At 45.9% G+C, this 22,840-nt stretch overlaps 1 protein-coding gene across 1 annotated transcript; it reads left to right on the plus strand.

Annotated features, from left to right (window-relative positions):
* Positions 1 to 19,573: 19,573 nt before the first annotated feature.
* On the plus strand, positions 19,574 to 21,031 carry LOC119297223 (HSP-interacting protein-like). The gene has a single exon (XM_037575099.1). It carries the CDS (start codon positions 19,673 to 19,675, stop codon positions 20,861 to 20,863), a length of 1,191 nt encoding a protein of 396 aa, XP_037430996.1. The 5' UTR covers positions 19,574 to 19,672; the 3' UTR covers positions 20,864 to 21,031.
* The last annotated feature ends 1,809 nt before the right edge of the window (positions 21,032 to 22,840 follow it).

The following is a 22,840-nucleotide window of genomic DNA, read 5'->3' on the forward strand; positions in this document are numbered from 1 at the left end:
CATATTACTTTCAGGCAAAAGTATAAAAATAGCCTTATAAAACTTTATAAAAGCATTTCGCTTACAATGAGATTGCATATCACTCAAACATAATATTTTTTGAGCACCGGGTCTCTATCAAACGAGCACCCTCAAAAACTTCTTCAAAGTAGTGCTCAGCAGCCATTCGGCCTATCGCCGAATCCCGCGCTGCAACAGTGGTGGCATCCATCTCCGCCCAGCATGCTTTAACACGGGCAAAGGCCATCCGTGAGCCCTCTATGCACGCCGACTTCTTCGTCGCATTGATGCGCGGCACCACGTCAAGGAACTGCTGCACCAAGCTGAAATAGCTGTTCGGTTTTGGCCTTTCCGGCCATAGCTGATCCAAAACAGACCTCATGGCGCGTCCGGACAACCTATTCAGCTCGGCCCATTCGGCTAATTGGTCAGTCAATGAAAGTGGACGCTCGGGAGAATGGAATTGTGTCCAAAACAGCTGGTCCACTTCATGGTCCGTTTGACCCTGGAAGTACTTGACCGCATCGGCAGCGCTCGCCGCCAAATCCATATACACATCCTCCGAACTCCACAGCCGATCCAGAGGGGCATACCGTGGATCTCCGAACTTCCTCCGCAACATAAAGGATTTCCCAGCTACAATATCCCTGGCTTCCCGCAGCTCCTCCTTCTTTGCCCTCATAGCAGAGCGGAGGTCTTTTCTCGTCACAGCAGCCTTCTCAAGGTCCGGTGCCTTCGCCTGGTTTTCCTTTTCAAGAACCCGGCAACGGTCGGCGGTGGCTTTTAATTCTATGGCCATCTTGGCCATCTTATCTCGGCTCTCGCCATGCGCGGCCTTCTCGGCTTGCAACTCTTCGGCCGCCTTCAAAGCAGCCGCATTACCCAACCTCGCTTGTTCCTTGGCTCGGGCAAGTTCTGCCCGCAAGGCTTCAACAGTGGCAGCTCCATCTGCAGTCACAACATATTAAAGATACTGGCATCATGCTGCTCTTCCTATGTGACGTTTACCAGATAATGACACTTACCATGTGCCTCGTCAAGCCTTTTGTTAACAAGCTCGATGTCATCGTCTGCCGCATCTAACTGCCGTTTCAAATAGGCAAACTCGCTAGTCCGGCTAGCCACCGGAGCTTCCATCACCTGCACATAGAGGCAGTATGATTATTACCTGGGAATATGATCCTCTGTTCGTCGTTGTTTCCGACGACCACCAGTCTCAGGGGCTACTATCTACACAGGCCACACCTAGCATGTGCAGGACAATTATACATTATTTTACGTACCTCAAAGCCTCTCAGTAGACTCATAAAATCTTTATGCAATCCGCTTTCGGCGGACAAGATTCTCTCCATCATCGTATTCATCAGCATACTGTGTTCATCTGAGATGGCCGCTCGCCCCACCAACTCCCTCAGAACATCCGATCGCGCACCAGACGGTGCCGGACTCTTTTTTCTGTTCTCTTCGGGAGCCGGACACTGGGAGCTTCGGGGTTCAATGGGATTATCTTCTGGCCTCATCGAATCCGGAGAAGCCCTCCGCGACGACACTTCGGGGTCACCCGCTTCTGAAGCGGAGGAGTCCGTAGGAGGCGTTTCGCTCTCCATCATCTCTGGAAGAAGATCCCCCAAAGACGAACTCGTTTGAGAGGGGCTAAGGCCCGAACTGCAAAGATATATGCGGTGGTTATTTTCTCAGAAGAAAAAGATGGCATACATGTACTATTAAAGTATTTCGGGTCACTTACGACTCGCTGGAGGAATGATCCCCCCGCGGACTTGGTGCGGCGAAAGCACCCCCCGAGGTAGGACCCTCTGTGGGAGACTTCTACTCCCGTTTGGAAGCTTCGGCTTCCGAATCCCCGGGCACAGTCTTTTTCCTCCTCCGGTCATCTTCCTTCATGGAGACACTCGCTCCCTCGGTTAGAATGGGCAGCGTTGGGGGCCCGCGTCCGCCCGTATTACCCTCCCCAGTATCTTCCTTCAAGGGCTCCGGGCAGGGTGCGACCTGGAGCATCTTTTCCAGTACCGGATTTTCCAAACCCTCAGGGAGGGGGGCCGGACACCGAATCAACTTCGCCTTTGTTAGCCAGTCCTGGTCAAAAAGCGAACTCTTAGAGATAACTTCATAACAAATGAGAGATAGTATGTTCGCCCGGAAGATTCCTTACCTGTTCGGCGGCGCGGTTACTGCTCAGGCCCACGTCCTCGGTGATTTCCGGACACTCTACCTGAGGTTCAAAGAATGACTTGTACATCTCCTCGTGCGTCAGGCCGAGGAAATTTTGAATGACACGTAGTCCTTCGGGATTGAACTCCCACAAGCGAAGGGGCCGGCGTTTGCAAGGCTGGACTTGACGGACCAGCATAACTTGTCTTACCGCAACCAAACTGAAATCTCCATTAAAGAGATCTCGAATGCGGCTTTGCAGTATAGGCACGTCCTTGGCTAGACCCCAGCTCAGTCCTCTGCTAATCCATGACATCAGTTGTGGTGGAGGGCCCGAGCGGAAAACGGGGGCGGCCGCCCACTTGGCACTTCTAGGGCCGTGATGTAGAACCACTCCTGTTGCCACAATTCAGACACCTCTGGAATGGAACCTTTGGGCCATGAATCTCGCGTCATCTTGCGTATTGAGGTACCTCCACACGCCGCATGTTGCCCCTCGATCATCTTCGGCTTTACTTCAAAGGTCTTGAGCCATAGGCCAAAGTGAGGGGTAACCCGGAGGAAGGTCTCGCACACGACAATAAATGTCGTGATATGAAGAAAGGAGTCCGGAGCTAGCTCATGGAAATCTAGCCCGTAATAAAACATCAAGCCCCTGACGAAAGTATCCAGAGCAAGGCCTAGACCTCGGAGGAAGTGGGAGACGAACACGACGCTCTCGTTGGGTTCGGGGGAGGGGACGGCCTGCCCCCGGGGAGGCAGCTGATGCAAAATCTTGGCGGTCAGATATCTGGCCTCCCTCAACTTTTTGATGTCTTCTTGCGTGACGGAGGAAGGCACCCATCGGCCTTGAAGTCTAGATCTGGACATGACTGAAGGTTCGGAGCACCTGACTGAACTTTAGGCGTTTGAGCTTGAGGTGGGGAAGGATTCGATTGAGCACGGGAGGGAAGAATAAAAGCCTTGTCCCTTTATAAAGAGGGTGAATATCAAGCGTCCTCTCCGTGTCCGTTTGGACTTGCCTATAATCTAGGAATCCTAGAAGCGGTTGGGTTACCCACGCCCGTATTGATGAGAATCCCGGAATAAGGGGACACGATCTCTGCTTTAACGAGACGTGCCAAGGAAACCGTCTCGCATGACACGCTGAGGTGGGATAATAAAACGATTCGGATAAAGGCTTGGTTGTGGTGTGTCGCACTACGTAATACGTCAGCAGATTAGATTTGTGTAAATATTATTCTCTCTATGGCAATATGTGGAAACTTATTTTGCAGAGCCGGACACTATCTTTGTGTTCAAAATCTTCTATGAAGTACTTGGAGGAGGAACCCGCCTTGCAATGCCGAAGACAATCTGCGCGCCGGACTCGTCGTCATTGAAGCCTGGTTCAGGGGCTACTGAGGGAGTCCTGGATTAGGGGGTGTCCGGATGGCCGGACTATACCTTCAGCCGGACTCCTGGACTATGAAGATACAAGATTGAATATTTCGTCCCGTGTCCGGAAGGGACTTTCCTTGGCGTGGAAGGCAAGCTTGGCGATACGGATATGCAGATCTCCTACCATTGTAACCGACTTTGTGTAACCCTAACCCTCTCCGGTGTCTATATAAACCGAAGGGTTTTAGTCCATAGGACAAGATACACAACAACAATCATACCATAGGCTAGCTTCTAGGATTTAGCCTCTCTGATCTCGTGGTAGATCTACTCTTGTACTACCCATATCATTAATATTAATCAAGCAGGACGTAGGGTTTTACCTCCATCGACAGGGCCCAAACCTGGGTAAAACTTCATGTCCCTTGCCTCATGTTACCATCTAGCCTAGACGCACAGTTCGGGACCCCCTACCCGAGATCCGCCGGTTTTGACACCGACACAAGGTTGTTCCATATTGAGCTACCTTGCGAAAAATATGCATAATAATTGTTTGTGTTTCTGATGAGCTGGAGCAGATGCAAGGTTGTACATGTACCGAATAAATCATGATGCAGGACCGCTTGTGATGATTTTTAGGACACATAGTGTTGGCGTGGGGACCTTTTCATATGTTCTATAGTAAGAATTTTTCATCTTATGCTTTGTACTAAGTTGGTTTTATAACTTGTGTGCTTATTTCACTAATGCATGCAGGAGTGTCAAACAGTGATGATGTGTTCTGTATACGATTTTGTTTGCTCTAATTTTTTATATTCTCACGAGTAGATCAAGTGTAAGTATGTGCAATGTAGCTCCTTTTTCTACATATGGTGATTGATTTCTTCTTCGGCAACCCAACAAACAGATGGTAATCAATCTTCAAATACCAAAATCAGGCACTTGATATGTATAAGAATATTAAATGTAATATTAACATAACTGATATTGAACTCTTAAAATTAATGTAGCCCCGTTGCAATGCACGGGCGTTCTTCTAGTATGGTTAGAAGGACAGTGATATTTCCTATTCATCAGAGTTCACATTAGAGTTCAAGTCCATATTGGTGTTCATATTTTTTGGGTTTATTTAACCTGAGGTTGGATGACAGTGGTATCGCATATCCATCAGAATTCAAGTCCATATTTCAAGTCTATATTGGTGTTTGTACTTTTATGAATTTATTTAATTCGAGGTTGGATGATTTGAAGGATAAGAAGGATAATGATATCTGTCCATTAGAGTTCAAGTCCACATTAATGGTCACACTTTTGTGGATTTATTTCATGCCAGAGTTCAAGTCCACATTGATGGTCACACTTTTGTGGATTTATTTCATGCCTTTCAGTGATGTTCAATGGGAGGAGTGTTGACTACAAAGTTCAAATCCATATGGGTGTTTTGTATTTTTCTGAATTTATTTAATTTAAGATTAAATGATTAGGAGGACAGTGGTATCTCTGATTTAAATCCATGTTCATGGTCGCATTTTTTTAAATTTATTTCATGTCTTCCAATAATGTTCAATGAGAGAAGATGCTACTGTTGACTACAAAAGCGTTTATGACTAGTCATAGAGATAGAATATGCGTGCTTACACTGTGTATGTAAACGACTAGTCATAAAGATAGAATATGCGTGCTTATACAATATAAGTTACACACACGCTCGTGTATGTAAACGACTTCGATTATACTGTGTAAAGAAATACAATGCTGTGTAAAAAAAGCAACAGTACAACGTTTTTCCTTTTCGTGGGAAAATCGACAGACAATAGCACAATTCCGGTAGTACTGCATACTCGTAAGTTCATTCTTATTGGCACTAAAAATGCTCATTCTTACTTACCGAAAACAAAGATATTCCAATCACTTCAGTTCTCCAAAGTGAAAAAACAGGGGTTCCACCCGGCGATTTACTCAACCGGGGAACATTAAGCGAACACCTCCATTTTACCAATCACACTGCTTTTTCTCGATTCGTTGTGCTCTGCTACTCTTGCTTAGCAGCAGGCTCCTTGGCCGGGATCTCGTGCACCACCTCGATCGGCTTGATGGTCCCCTCCCCCTCCTCCTGCCCCGCCGACTGCCTCACCTCCACCGTCTGCACCGTCTTTGTCACCGCCGGCTCGCTGCCTGCCGCCGCCGCCGCCGGGGCGCTGCTCGCCGGTGTGGGTGCGTCCTTGAATGTTCATCAGATCGTACATATGTTAGTCTCAAAATAAAATAGGATTTTCGGCCAATCAACGGCAATAAACAGCATCATATATATGCATAGGGCCTGCGTACCTTGGGTGAGCTGGTGTCGGTGGTCGACATGCCGCTGATCTCGCAGAGGAAAGATGGATGGAGATTGGAGAGTGGATAGCTGCTCAAAGAGGAAGTATCGAAGTTGATGGTGGTTTCAGCGTCTCGGGCAGGGGGTGCTTATGTAGTACAGTATGGTTCGCCGAAGCTACCAGAGCATGTGAGCTGGCTTGGTCGGCGGACAACTGCCCACCACAACCAGCAAAGTTATGCTCAACCAACCACCTGTCGTATCCACATCATCCATTTCACTTTGGGGATGTCGGCCGCCTAGCCCACCACCTCGGCTAATTATTTTTTGAGGAAACTCTGAACTAATTATTCATTTTTAGATTTACGTTTGGACTCTGACGTTAGATATAAGCATCATTACAATATTTTTCCCATGCTCTATAAAAAAATGTGTAAAAATGTTGTAAGGGCATTTTTATTCCTAAAACAGACACCGTATCTGTCCGAACGCTCGTTCCGACCGATGTCCACACGGGAGCGGGCCATACAAAGCTAAATGCCAATGTTGCATCTACTAACTTAAGAAAAAAACAGTCTCCACAATTTGACGAAATGAAGCTACTAAAAGCACCAAACACCCGGCTAAACTAAGGCTACTAAGCACCACCATTATGTATAAAATATATTAGCATAATCAGCATCTTTTGTCAAATGCACAAACATTCTATACAGCCTTCTAACAAATTAGCATAATACCTTCCGAATGCTAAAATGCCTTCCCCAAATGCCGCGGACACAAAGTAGAGACGATACATGATGGCCTTGGACTTGCTAGACGGATGTTTGGACTCCCGCAAAACCCCACTAGTTTGCTTTCGTTTGCGGGATTTTGAATGTCCGGACTAGTCTGCGGACCCATGGGGTACCAAGTTGGATGATAAAGTGTTGCAACGTCCGGAAAGCTATATCCCGACGTATGCAAATGTTTTGAGGGTTCACCTTGAAGATGCCCTAACATTTTGGACACACCCATGTAGCAAAAAATGTCTATTGGTCAAAGTAAATTATTGACACAAATAATCGCAACATAAAAACCAACATATGCAATTGTACGAAAGAAATTGGTGGCATGAATGCAACATCTAAGATTGGCGACTCCATGGTGAAGCTCGAGGTCAGGCTGCTGAGCTTCGAATAGGTGACGAATCCATGATGCCCCATCTAGTGTCAATTGGACTCCTTTGAGGAAAATAAGTGATGGCCGACGCCACTATTGTTGATGTTGTGAGGAGAGTGATAATAAAAAAAGTTGTATGTTGCGTAGGGTGTCTCAATACGTTCTAAGCATGTACAAGGTTTCATGTGAGGCCACCGAGGTCAAGAACCGGAGACACTTGGCAGCATATGAGACGTTGTGTAATCTTGCGCAATATGATTGTCGAGAATGAGGACGAAGAGACAACCTGCACGTATGATTTTAAGAAGCCTAGAGTTCAAGTCCGCATCCTGGAACAAGAGGCGGAGCATATTGCCACCTTTTATGAAATGTATGGACAACTTCGAGATCAACATGTGCGCATGCAACTTCTCAATGATCTTCTGGAATATATGTAGATCCATGATGAAAATCACTGAACTATGTTTCTTATGTTTCAGCTATGCATTGTAAACAAATTTCATGTTTGAACTAAGTATTTTTATGTACAAATAATTTGTATTTGTGTGCGCTACTTATTGTATGTTTGTAATGATCGCCATGCATGTGTATGCATGGATTTAAGATTTCAAAAGTAGAGGTTATAGTTGTAAATGGGAGCATGTAAGCACCAAACTAGTGTTGTTCGTTGATTCTTCTGGACGCGGGGGCCAGATTTGCCCAATCCAGTTGTAGATGCTCTAGAGGTAAATAGGGGGTTCAGACCCAAGGACTCGATCCGAAGATTTTTCAAACTCGCTAGGCCATCAACTTGGACAGTGGGGCTCCCAAACTCCTCCCTCCTCGAGCCGCCGTCACCCCTCTTCTCATCCCCCTTCCTCCCGATATCCTCCCTCCTGATCCAATCTAGGGCTTTGAGTCGCCGCCGCCGATGCTCTGCGCGGCAAAGCCCAATGCAGGGGATGATGGTGGCGGCGGGGCCTTCCTCCACCGCAGCTCCGGAATGTGGTTGAGGTGGAGATCTGAAGGAAATATGCCCTAGACGCAATAATAAAGTTGTTATTTATATTTCCTTATATCATGATAAATGTTTATTATTCATGCTAGAATTGTATTAACCGGAAACTTAGTACATGTGTGAATACATAGACAAACAGAGTGTCCCTAGTATGCCTCTACTTGACTAGCTCGTTAATCAAAGATGGTTGAGTTTCCTAGCCATGGACATGTGTTGTCATTTGATGAACGTGATCCCATCATTAGAGAATAATGTGATGGACAAGACCCATCGTTAGCTTAGCACTAGGATCATTTAGTTTATTGCTATTGCTTTCTTCATGACTTATACAGTATGAGATTATGCAACTCCCGAATACTGGAGGAACACTTAGTATGCTATCAAATGTCACAACGTAACTGGGTGATTATAAAGATGCTCTACAAGTGTCTCCAATGGTGTTTGTTGAGTTGGCATAGATCGAGATTAGGATTTTTCACTCCAATTGTCGAAGAGGTATCTCTAGGCCCTCTCGGTAATGCACATCACTATAAGCCTTGCAAGCAATGTGACTAATGAGTTAGTCACGGAATGATGCATTACGGAACGAGTAAAGAGACTTGCCAATAACGAGATTGAACTAGGTATTGAGATACCGACGATCGAATCTCGGGCAAGTAACATACCGATGACAAAGGAAACAATGTATGTTGTTATGCGGTTTGACCGATAAAGATCTTCGTAGAATATGTAGGAACATATACGAGCATCTAGGTTCCGCTATTGGTCATTGACCGGAGATGAGTCTCGGTCATGTCTACATAGTTCTCGAACCCGTAGGGTCCGCACGCTTAATGTTCGATGACGATCGGTATTATGAGTTTATGTGTTTTGATGTACCGAAGGTAGTTCGGAGTCCCGGATGTGATCACGGACATGACGAGGAGTCTCGAAATGGTCGAGACATAAAGATCGATATATTGGACACCGGAATGGTTCCAGATGAGTTCGGGCATTTTCCGGAGTACCGGAAGGTTACCGGAACCCCTCACAGAGTCAATGCGCCTTAATGGGCCCTAGTGGAGAAAGAGGGCAGCAGGCAAGTGGTGGGGCGCGCCCCCTAGGCCCGAACCGAATTGGTTTAGGGTTTGGGGGGCCGGCCCCTCCTTTCCTTCTCCTCTCCTCCTCTTTCCTCCTTCTCCTAGTAGGAATAGGAAATGGGGGCAAACCTACTTGGAGTAGGATTGCTCCCTCCCTTGGGCGCGCCTCCTCCTAGGTCGGCCCTCTCCTCCTCCCCCCTTATATACGGGGGAGAGGCACCCCATAGACACACAAGTTGATTGTTTAGCAATGTGCGGTGCCCCCCTCCACAGATTTCCAGTGCTTAGGCGAGGCCCTGCGCCGGTAGCTTCATCGTCACCGTCACCATGTCGTCGTGCTGACGAAATTCACCTTCGACCTCAGCTGGATCTAGAGTTCGTGGGACGTGACCGAGCTGAACGTGTGCAGATCGTGAAGGTGTCGTACCTTCGGTGCTAGGATCGGTCGGATCATGAAGACGTATGACTACATCAACCGCGTTGTCATAACGCTTCCGCTTACGCTCTACAAGGGTACGTGGACAATACTCTCCCCTCTCGTTGCTATGCATCACCTAGATAGATCTTGCGTGTGCGTAGGATTTTTTTTGAAATTACTGTGTTCCCCAACAGTTGCATTCGAGCCAGGTCTATGCGTAAATGTTATATGCACGAGTAGAACACAAAGGAGTTGTGGGCGTGGGTATGTACATATTGCTTGTCATCACTAGTTGATTCTTGATTCAATGGTATTGTTGGATGAAGCAGCTCAGATTGACATTACGCGTACGCTTATGCGAGACTGGTTCTACCGAGGTGCTTCGCACACAGGTGGCTAGTGGGTGTCAGTTTCTCCAACTTTAGTTGAATCGGATTCAATGAACAGGGTTCTTTCTGGAGATCAAAAAGCAATCACTATACCGTGTTGTGGTTTTTAATGCGTAGGTAAGAACGGTCCTTGATAAGCCCGTAGCGGCCATGTAAAACTTGCAACAACAAAGTAGAGGACGTCTAACTTGTTTTTGTAGGGCATGTTGTGATGTGATATGGTCAAGATGTGATTATATAAATTGTTGTATGAGATGATCATGTTTTGTAACACAGTTATCGGAAACTGGCAAGAGCCATATGGTTGTCGCTTTATTGTATGAAATGCAATCGCCATGTAATTGCTTTACTTTATCACTAAACGGTAGCGATAGTCGTAGAAGCAATAGTTGGCGAGACGACAACTATGCTATGATGGAGATCAAGGTGTCAAGTCGGTGACGATGGTGATCATGACGGTGCTTTGGAGATGGAGATCAAAGACACAAGATGATGATGGCCATATCATATCACTTATATTGATTGCATGTGATGTTTATCCTTTATGCATCTTGTTTTGCTTAGTACGGCGGTAGCATTATAAGATGATCCCTCACTAAATTTCAAGGTATAAGTGTTCTTCCTGAGTATGCACCGTTGCGACAGTTCGTCGTGCCGAGACACCACGTGATGATCGGGTGTGATAAGCTCTACGTTCACATACAATGGGTGCAAGACAGTTTTGCACATGCGGAATACTCGGGTTAAACTTAATGAGCCTAGCATATGCAGATATGGCCTCGGAACACTGAGACCGAAAGGTCGAGCGTGAATTATATAGAAGATATGATCAACATAGTGATGTTCACCATTGAAAACTACTCCATCTCACGTGATGATCAGACTGTGTTGGGTAACACAGTAATTTCAAAAAAAATCCTACGCACACGCAAGATCTATCATGGTGATGCATAGCAATGAGAGGGGAAGAGTGTTGTCCATGTACCCTCGTAGACCGTAAGCGGAAGCATTATGACAACGCGGTTGATGTAGTCGAACGTCTTCACGATCGGACCGATCCTAGCACCGAAGGTACGACACATCCGCGATCTGCACACATTCAGCTCGGTGACATCCCACGAACTCTAGATCTAGCGGAGTGTCGAGGGAGAGCTTCGTCAGCATGATGGCGTGATGAAAGTGATGATGATGCTACCGAAACAGGGCTTCGCCTAAGCACCGCTACGATATGACCGAGGTGGATTATGGTGGAGGGGGGCGCCGCACACGGCTAAGGGGTCAATGATAAACTTGTGTGTCTATGGGGTGCCCCCTCCCCCCGTATATAAAGGAGTGGAGGAGGGGGAGAGGGCCGGCCTCATAGGCGCGCCCAAGGGGGGATCCTACTCCCGGTGGGAGTAGGATTCCCCCTTCCCTAGTTGGAGTAGGAGAGGGATGGAAGGGGGAGAAGGAGAGAAGGAAAAGGCCGCCCCCTTCCCAATTCGGATTGGGCTTGGGGGGGTGCCCCCACCTTGGCCGCCTCCTCCTCCTTTCCACTATGGCCCATTGACTCCCCGGGAGGTTCCGGTAACCTCCCGGTACTCCGGAAAATGCCCGAACTCATCCAGAACCATTCCGATGTCCAAACATAGGCTTCCAATATATCGATCTTTACGTCTTGACCATTTAGAGACTCCTCATCATGTCCGTGATCATATCCGGGACTGCGAACTACCTTCGGTACATCAAAACACATAAACTCATAATACCGATCGTCATCGGATGTTAAGCGTGCGGACCCTACGGGTTCGAGAACTATGTAGACATGACCGAGACTCATCTCCGGTCAATAACCAATAGCGGAACCTGGATGCTCATATTGGTTCCTACATATTCTACGAAGATCTTCATCGGTCAAACCGCACAACAACGTACGTTGTTCCCTTTGTCATCGGTATGTTACTTGCCCGAGATTCGATTGTCGGTATCATCATACTTAGTTCAATCTTGTTACTGTCAAGTCTCTTTACTCGTTCCGTAATGCATCATCCCGCAACTAACTCATTAGTCACATTGCTTGCAAGGCTCATAGTGATGTACATTACCGAGAGGGCCCAGAGACACCTCTTCGATAGACGAAGTGACAAATCCTAATCTCGATCTATGCCAACTCAACAAACACCATCGGAGACACCTGTAGAGCATCTTTATAATCACCCAGTTACGTTGTGACATTTGATAGCACACTTGGTGTTCCTCCGGTATTCGGGAGTTGCATAATCTCATAGTCAGAGGAACATGTATAAGTCATGAAGAAAGCAGTAGCAATAAAACTGAATGATCATTATACTAAGCTAACGGATGGGTATTGTCCATCACATCATTCTATAGTGATGTGATCCCGTTCATCAAATGATAACACATGTCCATGGCTAGGAAACTTAACCATCTTTGATTAACGAGCTAGTCAAGTAGAGGCATACTAGGGACACTCTGTTTGTCTATGTATTCACACATGTACTAAGTTTCTGATTAATACAATTCTAGCATGAATAATAAACATTTATCATGATATAAGGAAATATAAATAACAACTTTATTATTACCTCTAGGGCATATTTCCTTCACAGACCTGGTTTAGTTGATATGGATCACGTGATCACTTAGATGATTAGAGGGATGTCTATCTAAGTGGGAGTTCTTAAGTAATATGGTTAATTGAACTTTAATTTATCATGAACTTAGTCCTTATAGTTTTTGCATATCTATGTTGTAGAACAATAGCTCGCGTAGAGCTCCCCTGTTTAATTTCGATATGTTCCTAGAGAAAAATAAGTTGAAAGATGATAGTAGCAACGATGCGGACTAGCTCCGTGATCTGAGGATTATCGTCATTGCTGCACACAAAATAAATATGTCCTTGATACACCGCTAGATGACAGACCTATTGCATGAGCATATGCAAACGTTGTGAACGTTTGGAAAGCTCGATATGATGACTACTTGATAGTTTAGTGCGCCATGCTTTATGGCTTAGAACCGGGAATTCAAAAACTTTTGAACGCCACGGTCATATAAGATGTTCGAAGAGTTGAAATTGGTATTTCAGACTCGTGCCCGAGTCGAGAGGTACGAGACCTCTGACAAGTACTTGGCCTACAAGATGGAGGAGAATAGCTCAACCAATGAGCATGTGCTCTGAATGTCTGAGTATTACAATCGCTTGAATCAAGCGGGAGTTAATCTTCCTGATAAGAAAGTGATTGACAGAGTTCTCTAGTCACTATCACCAAGTTACTGGAACTTCGTGATGAACTATTATATGCAAGGGATGACAAAAACGATTCCCGAGCTCTTCATGATGCTGAAATCGACGAAAGTAGAAATCAAGAAAAGCATCAAATGTTGATGGTTGACAAGACCACTAGTTTCAAGTAAAAGGGCAAGGGAAAGAAAGAGAACTTCAAGAAGAATGGCAAGCAAGTTTCCACTCCCATGAAGAAGCCCAAAGCTAGACCCAAGACTGAAACTGAGTGCTTCTACTGCAAAGGAAATGGTCACTGGAAGTGGAACTGCCCTAGATACTTGGCGGATAAGAAGGATAGCAAAGTGAACAAAGGTATATTTGATATACATGTTATTGATGTGTACTTTACTAGTGTTTATAGCAACCCCTCGGTATTTGATACTGGTCCAATTGCTAAGAGTAGTAACTCGAAACAGGAGTTGCAAAATAAACAGAGACTAGTTAAGGGTGAGGTGATGATGTGAGTTGGAAGTGATTCCAAGGTTGATAAGATCATCATCGCACACTCCCTTTACCTTCGAGATTAGTGTTGAACCTAAAATAAATGTTATTTGGTGTTTGCATTGAGCATAAATATGATTGGATCATGTTTATTGCAATACAGTTATTCATTTAAGTCAAAGAATAATTGTTGTTCTATTTACATGAATAAAACCTTCTATGGTCATACACTCAATATAAATGGTTTATTGAATCTCGGTCGTAGTGATACACATATTCATAATATTGAAGCCAAAAAATGCAAAGTTAATAATGATAGTGCAACTTATATGTGGCACTGTCGTTTGGGTCATATTGGTGTAAAGCGCATGAAGAAACTCCATGCTTATGGACTTTTGGAATCACTTGATGCTTGTGAACCATGCCTCATGGGCAAGATGACTAAGACTCTGTTCTTTGGAATAATGGAGCGAGTAACAGACTTGTTGGAAATAATACATACTGATGTGTGCGGTCCAATGAGTGTTGAGGCTCGCGACGGGTATCGTTATTTTCTGACCTTCACAGATGATTTGAGCAGATATGGGTATATCTACTTGATGAAACATAAGTCTGAAACATTTGAAAAGTTTAAAGAATTTCAGAGTGAAGTGGAAAATCATCATAACAAAAAACATAAAGTTTCTACAATCTAATCGCGGAGACAAATATTTGAGTTACGAGTTCGGTCTTCATTTGAAACGATGTGGAATAGTTTCACAGCTCACGCCACCTGGAACACCACAGCGTAATGGTGTGTCCGAACGTCATAACCGTACTTTATTAGATATGGTGCGATCTATGATGTCTCTTACTGATTTATCACTATCGTTTTGGGGTTATGCATTAGAGACAGTTGCATTCACGTTAAATAGGGCACCATCTAAATTTGTTGAGATGACACCATATGAACTGTGGTTTAGCAAGAAACCTAAGCTATCATTTCTTAAAGTTTGGGGTTGCGATGCTTATGTGAAAAATTTCAACCTGGTAAGATGAAACCCAAATTGGAGAAGTGCATCTTCATAGGATACCCAAAAGAAATTGTTGGGTACACCTTATATCACAGATCTGAAAGCAAGATCTTTGTTGCTAAGAGCGGATCCTTTCTAGAGAAGGAGTTTTTCTCAAAAGAAGTGAGTGGGAGGAAAGTAGAACTTGATGAGGTAATTGTACCTTCTCCCGAATTGGAAAGTAGTTCATCACAGAAATCAGTTCCAGTGATGCCTACACCAATTAGTGAGGAAGTTAATGATGATGATCATGAAACTTCAGATCAAGTTACTAACGAACTTCGTAAGTCAACCAGAGTACGTTTCGCACCAGAGTGGTACGATAATCCTGTTCTGGAAGTCATGTTACTAGATCATGACGAACCTATGAACTATGAGGAAGCGATGATGAGCCCAGATTCCGCGAAATGCCTTAAGGCCATGAAATCTGAGATGGGATCCATGTATGAGAACAAAGTATGGACTTTGATTGACTTGTCCGATGATCGGTGAGCCATTCAGAATAAATGGATCTTCAAGAGGAAGACGGACGCTGATAGTAGTGTTCCTATCTACAAAGCTTGAATTGTCGCAAAAGGTTTTTGATAAGTTCAAGGTGTTGACTACGATGAGATTTTCTCACTCGTTTCGATGCTTAAAAGTCTGTTCGAATCATGTTAGCAGTTGCCACATTTTATGAAATCTGGCAAATGGATATCAAAACTACATTCCTCAATGCATTCATTAAAAGAAGAGTTGTATATGATGCAACCAGAAGGTTTTTTCAATCCTAAAGATGCTAACAAAGTGTGCAAGCTCCAGCAATCCATCTATGGACTGGTGCAAGCATCTCGGAGTTGGAATATACGCTTTGATGAGTCGATCAAAGCATATAGTTTTATACAGACTTGTGGTGAAGCATGTTTTTACAAGAAAGTGAGTGGGAGCACTACAGCCTTTCTGATAAGTATTTGTGAATGACATATTATTGATCAGAAATGATGTAGAATTTTCTGAAAAGCATAAATGAGTGTTTGAAAGGAGTTTTTCAAGGAAAGACATCGGTGAAGCTGCTTACACATTAAGCATCAAGATCTATAGAGATAGATCAAGACGCTTGATAAGTTTTTTCAATGAGTACATACCTTGATAAGATTTTGAAGTAGTTCAGAATGGAACAGTCAAAGAATGAGTTCTTGCCTGTGTTGCAAGGCGTGAAGTTGAGTAAGACTCAAAACCCGACCATGGCAGAAAATAGAAAGAGAATGAAAAATCATTCCCTATGCCTCAGTCATAGGTTCTATAAAGTGTGTTATGTTGTGTACCAGACTTATTGTATACCTTAGCATGATTTTAGCAAGGGAGTACAATAGTGATCTAGGAGTAGATCATTGGACAGCGGTCAAAATTATCCTTAGAGGACTAAGGAAACATTTCTCGGTTATGGATGTGATAAAAGAGTTTGTCGTAAAGGGTTACGTCGATGCAAGCTTTTTACACCAATCTAGATGACTCTAAGTCTCGATCTAGATACATATTGAAAGTGGGAGCAATTAGCTAGAGTAGCTCCGTGCAAAGTATTATAGACATAGAAATTTGCGAAATACATACGGATCTGAATGTTGCAGACCAATAGACTAAACTTCTCTCACAAGCAAAACATGATACTCTTTGGGTGTTAATCACATAGCGATGTGAACTAGATTATTGAATCTAGTAAACCCTTTGGGTGTTAGTCACATGAAGATGTGAACTAATCACATAAAGATATGAACTATTGGTGTGAAATCACATGACGATGTGAACTAGATGATTGACTCTAGTGCAAGTGGGAGACTGAAGGAAATAGGCCCTAGAGGCAATAATAAAGTTGTTATTTATATTTCCTAATATCATGATAAATGTTTATTATTCATGCTAGAATTGTATTAACCGGAAACTTAGTACATGTGTGAATATATAGAAAAACAGAGTGCCCTAGTATGCCTCTACTTGACTAGCTCGTTTAATCAATGATGGTTGAGTTTCCTAGGCATGGACATGTGTTGTCATTTGATGAACGGGATCACATCATTAGAGAATGATGTGATGGACAAGACCCATCTGTTAGCTTAGCACCATGATCGTTTAGTTTATTGTTATTGCTTTCTTCATGACTTATACATGTTCCTATGAATATGAGATTATGCAACCCCCGAATACCAGAGGGACACTTAGTGTGTTATCAAACGTCACAACGTAACTGGGTGATTATAAAGATGCTCTATAGGTGTCTCCAATGGTGTTTGTTGAGTTGGCATAGATCGAGATTAGGATTTGTCACTCCGATTGTCGGAGAGGTATCTTTGGGCCCTCTCGGTAATGCACATCACTATAAGCCTTGCAAGCAATGTGACTAATGAGTTAGTCACAGGATGATGCATTACGGAACGAGTAAAGAGACTTGCCGGTAACGAGATTGAACTAGGTATTGAGATACCGACGATCGAATCTCGGGCAAGTAACATACCGATGACAAAGGGAACAACGTATGTTGTTATGCGGTTTGACCGATAAAGATCTTCGTAGCATATGTAGGAACCAATATGAGCATCCAGGTTCCGCTATTGGTTATTGACTGAAGGTGAGTCTCGGTCATGTCTACATAGTTCTCAAACCCGTAGGGTCCGCAAGCTTAACGTTCGATGACGATCGGTGTTATGAGTTTATGTGTTTTGATGTATCGAAGGTATTTCGGAGTCCCGGATGTGATCACAGACATGACGAGGAGTCTCGAAATGGTCGAGACATAAAGATCAATATAGTGGAAGGCTATGTTTGGACACCGGAATGGTTCCAGATGAGTATGGGCATTTTTTGGAGTACCGGGAGGTTACCGAAACCCCCCGGGGAGTCAATGGGCCTTAATGGGCCCTAGTGGAGAAAGAGGGCAGCAGGAAAGTGGTGGGGCGGGCCCCCTAGGCCCAAACCGAATTGGTTTAGGGTTTGGGGGGCGGGCCCCCCTTTCCTTCTCCTTTCCTCCTCTTTCCTCCTTCTCCTAGTAGGAATAGGAAGGGGGGGGGGGCAAACCTACTTGGAGTAGGATTGCCCCCCCCCCTTGGGCGCGCCTCCTCCTAGGCCAACCCTCTCCTCCTCCCCCCTTCATACATGGGGGAGGGGGCACCCCATAGACACACAAGTTGATTGTTTAGCCGTGTGCGGTGCCCCCTCCATAGATTTCCACCTCGGTCATATCGTTGCAGTGCTTAGGCGAAGCCCTGCGCCGATAGCTTCACCATCACCGTCACCAGCCGTCGTGCTGACGAAACTCTCCCTCGACCTCAGCTGGATCTAGAGTTCGTGGGACGTCACCGAGCTGAACATGTGCAGACCGCGGAGGTGCCGTACCTTCGGTGCTAGGATCAGTCGGATCGTGAAGACGTACGACTACATCAACCGCGTCGTCATAACGCTTCCGCTTACGGTCTACGAGGTTACGTGGACAACACTCTCCCCTCTTGTTGCTATGCATCACCTAGATAGATCTTGCGTGTGCGTAGGAATTTTTTTGAAATTACTGCGTTCCCCAACAAGATCAGCACGAGTGTCCTGGATGTGTGCATCGTTCGGCGTCAACAGCGCACCAGTGGGGGCCCTCCGGCGTCGATGGCTCACCAAGGCAGGGTGGTTGTTCCGGGCAGTGGTGCAGCTTCGGTCGTGCGGTTTTCAGGCGGCAAACGTCACCCATGGGCGTGCAGGATGACGGAGGAGGTCGATATGGTGGTCCAGCTGGGGAGGGGGCGCGGATTAACTAGCGAAAGCTTGGTTCGGCCTCGGTCATAACCGTCAATGGTGGCACCCGCGAGCGTTTTGGGGCAATTTGCGTTTCCTGTGTGCCCTGGGGGAAACCCCGGATCCGATGATGGCGAGTTTCCTGCGTCGTGACCCCCGTGGGGCATCATCTTTGGGTTGTACACCGGCTAAAGGAATAAGTGTTTGGCTTGGTGGCTGGGTGCAGGTCTCCATATGCTTCTCATGTGGTGACCAAGGTGGAGCGGTGTGACATCTACAGATTACAGTATTGACGACGACGAGTCTTGGTGGCTAGGTTCAGCAGGGTCTCAGCACATGGAGGCCGATTGGTTTGCTACCAACATTTGGCATTGCCAATATTTGGCAAAACCAAAAGTTGCCAACATTTGGCAACTTTATGTGAGATTGGCAACAGAAATTGGTATGCAACCAATCTGTTGCCAACATTTGGCAGTTGCCAAAATTTGGCATGCCAACTTTTGGCAACAAACCAATTAGACTCATGATACCGTACGATGAACGCATGCAAGAGGCAAGCGTTGTTTGGCGTTCGTGGTGACGTTGACATCAAAAGGGTCTCGCAAGATCAGTGCAATTATTGCTCCTGAAGATGAGATTGTGGAAAAGGATGGCGACGGATTCTACAATGTGCGCATGCGCTGCGCGATGCGGGTCTGGTAGACCAGTTGGTGCTCCTGGTTAGCTGACGGGCGCCTTGGTGAGGCCATCGGATTTCTTGGTGTGCGTGGCGCGCGGTTAAAGCACATCATTAATCTTGTAAGTAGGGCGACAATTTTTGTCACAAAGAGCTTTGGTTGATCTATATGTTTTTTGTAAGATCTTGTTCAAAAATGCAATAAAGATGGTTGTAGCCCGGTAATCTTTTTTTTCAAAAAAAAGAAAAAAAATGCTTTAGAGGTCCCCAGAATAAATGTAGTTGCAGTCCAAGAAAGAGAAAGCGTGGACGACCATGGACGGTTGGCAACCCATTGCTCTCGCTCTCCAAGAGAAGAAAAGAGAAAGGTTGGCATGACTTGCTACGCCTTCCGCTTCTTCCTCTGCTCCACTCCTTTGATTTGGCATGCATGCAGCAATGTGGGGCACAAGGGCCGGAGACTCGCATAATTTGAGGCAGAGCAAAGACACCGATTGTTTGAGGAGGAGAAGAGAGATCGGCCGAGACTAGCCAATCAACCGGCCGGTGCAACTCACACGATGAGCAGCGAACAGGAACACCCGGAGACGTCAGAGCTGGAGGAGGAGGTGGAGAAGGACGAGGATGCCGCCATCGTGGAGCTGGTGACGGAGCTGAAGCAGGAAGGCACGACGCTGTTCCGGCTGCGGGACTACGACGGCGCGGCGTTCAAGTTCGACGAGGCGATCCGGCTGTCCCCCCGGGCCCCGCGCGCGTACAACGAGAACGACATCGCCTCCCTCCACAGCAACGTGGCGGCGTGCTACATGCACATGAACGCGCACCGCCCCGAGGACGACTACCACTACCACCAGGCCATCGACCGGTGCAACATGGCCCTGGACGCGTCGCCGAGGTACACCAAGGCGCTCCTGAAGAGGGCGCGCTGCTTCGAGGCGCTGGACCGGCTGGACCTGGCCTGCGTCGACGTGCAGGAGGTGCTGACCCTGGAGCCCAACAACGCGGTCGCGCTGGAGCTCCTCGAGAGCCTCCGGGAGGAGATGGAGGAGAAGAAGTTCCTGCTGGAGCAGGAGGCCCGGTCGCTGGACGACCTCATCAAGGTCATCTCCGCCAGCGAGAAGGTGGCCAAGCAGTTCAGCTCTACCATCGCTACCGCAGCAGACCCTGCTAACAAGGCTGTTTCCACGGAGACGGACGACGATCACGACATGGAGGGGATATTGCTCCTCGGTGAGCAGGACGACGAGCACGCGAGCTACGACGACAACAATGACGGGGAAGAAGCACCGCACGCGCACGGCCAGTCGGAGGAGGAGGCGCATGTAGGTGATCAGAGCGGTCAGCACAAGCAGGAAGACGGAGACAGCGCAGAGCATCATGCCGGCGCTGAGAACAGTGCTGGCTCTGCTGGAGCGACGAGATGCGTGGAGTTCGTTCTCCGAGAAGAAGGGGATGTCAGGAGGATCGCGCTGCTTCCACAGGATGGCGGTCTGGCTCAGTTGATGGACATAGCTCGGAGCAAGTTCCCCGACCTCAAGGAATTGTCTGTGAATTTCAAGGACGACCGGGGTGACTTGGTAACGGTCGACTCAACCACGGACCAGAGCACATGGTTCGACGAAGCGAATTCCCGGTCCCAAGGGCCACTTCGGTTGTACGTGACCGAAGGTAATCACAAACGGGTGTCGTGCCCCGATCAGCCGATTCGGGAACACGACTCTGTTGATCCGTGCTTGTCGCACGATCAGTAGCAGGCACGTACTATATATATGTCGTACGTTTGGTCATATTGAGTGATGAAATGTATTTACGGTTGTCGGTGGTCGGTGGTCTAACTAACAAAATGTATGTTTGACTCTCTGAAATGAGTAAGGAGATCCATTGTAATCCAAATACAGATAAAGCTATTCGGTTCGATCTGGATCACGGCCCCCTCGGCTCAATTGGTATAGGTCGCATTTTTTTTTTTAACATCAGTACAGACACAAGCGCTCATATACACGCGCATACACTCATCCCTATAAACGCACACACGCATATTCTACCCCTATAAGCACCTTCGAAAGACTGAGCAGGCATATCATCTTGAAATTTACGAAGTTATCGTAGGCACCTCGTCGTCAACGGGAACGTCTCCTCCCACTGAATGCGCATCGCCGGAAATCCTGAAATAAATCCAGGAATAAATGTGAGCACCAGGATTTGAACTCTGATGGGCTGGGGATGCCACAGTACCTCTAACCATCCAGCCACAGGTTGGTTTGCTAGGTCGCGTTTGGTTGACATGTCTATTTTTAGGTATTTTGCCTTGAAGCATACACCGATTTTTTTATAATTAATAATTAATAATCACGTAATCACGAAACTGAGAAAGGATGGTCTAAATCTGAAAAATAGGAAGGACGATGTTTTTCTTAGCGTCTAGATCTGGACGTTATTACGCACAACGTTCTAGCCTGGACGCCATTGTCAACAACATCCCTGTATCTGGTTCGATTCGCTGCTATTAAAAAGATTAAACTGAATCGTTCTCCTCAAACAGACGGAAGTTTTGTCGCTTGTAAACCCTAGAACGCATGGAATCACCGCTCGTCAACCTCGCCATGTCCTAACCAGCCCCAGCAGTCGACGTCTGTGATGACGGTAGCCCTATCTCTCTTATTCCCCGCTCACCATTAGGATCCTCTTATCATCTCGTGGTTGGCACATGAGATTTCTGCTAAGGTTGTCTTGCATCTCTATTGGTTCTTTGTCCAATTGATTCAGTGACTTGTAAGCAAACAATGTTTAGATATTTGGTTTCAATATTCATGTGGTGGTACAGTTTGAAATTGGTATGTTAAAGAGAATTGATAGGTTGCAAAAATTCAACTTTACATAGTCAGCAGCAGATCAATGTAAGGTTGTCATATTTACACCTTGCATGTGTCATGTCAGTAGGTGAAGATAAGAACATGTTAATCGTACTAGCATATGTGGATGGTGAAGTGCAACATGGATCCACGGGTGTGTATTATACTGTTCCTCCCAAAGTCACTTTTCCAGCATCCGAGGAAACCACTTTTGAAGATGTCAAGAGTGAGATATGCCGAGGACTTGGAGTTGGCGATGATCAGTACAACCTGAATATGCAAGCTCGCTTGGATATTGGAGCTCCTAGACCACATTATTTTCAATTAGTTCCAATATATGAGGAAAGAGGATGGACCATAATTTTTGAGAAGACGAAGTCTCGGACAACATGGCAAGTGATAGAGCTATATGTTAACATCTCGCCAATTGGAGACATGTTGAACCAAGTCAATGCTGCAAGGAACATCCCAAGAAATGAAAGTCAAGAACAAACATATGAAAGTGCAATGCATTGCTCATTACATAAAACCTTGCTCGGTGGTTTTCCAGAATGTATCACAGGTGCTCCTCATCTCAACTTATCACATGCTCAACCTTCAAGTCATGTTAATGTTACAAATGATTTGCGAACAAGCATTGGCGATGACCCATATTATCAGGAGGATACAGACCATGATGATGATTTGATTGGAGAGCTTGATGATGATGAGCATGATTCTGATGGTGCACCTAGCCAAAGTTCGGATGATGATTCAGAACCAAGGCACATACATCATGTCCATGCATTTCCATTCACGCGGAGCTCCGGACAGAATGGTGTGAGAGCCTTTAGTGACATATCTGTACTAAGGGAGACAACAACGGATGAAAGTTTT

The sequence above is a fragment of the Triticum dicoccoides genome, chromosome 5A (genome assembly GCF_002162155.2).
Source record: "Triticum dicoccoides isolate Atlit2015 ecotype Zavitan chromosome 5A, WEW_v2.0, whole genome shotgun sequence".
NCBI lineage: Eukaryota > Viridiplantae > Streptophyta > Magnoliopsida > Poales > Poaceae > Triticum > Triticum dicoccoides.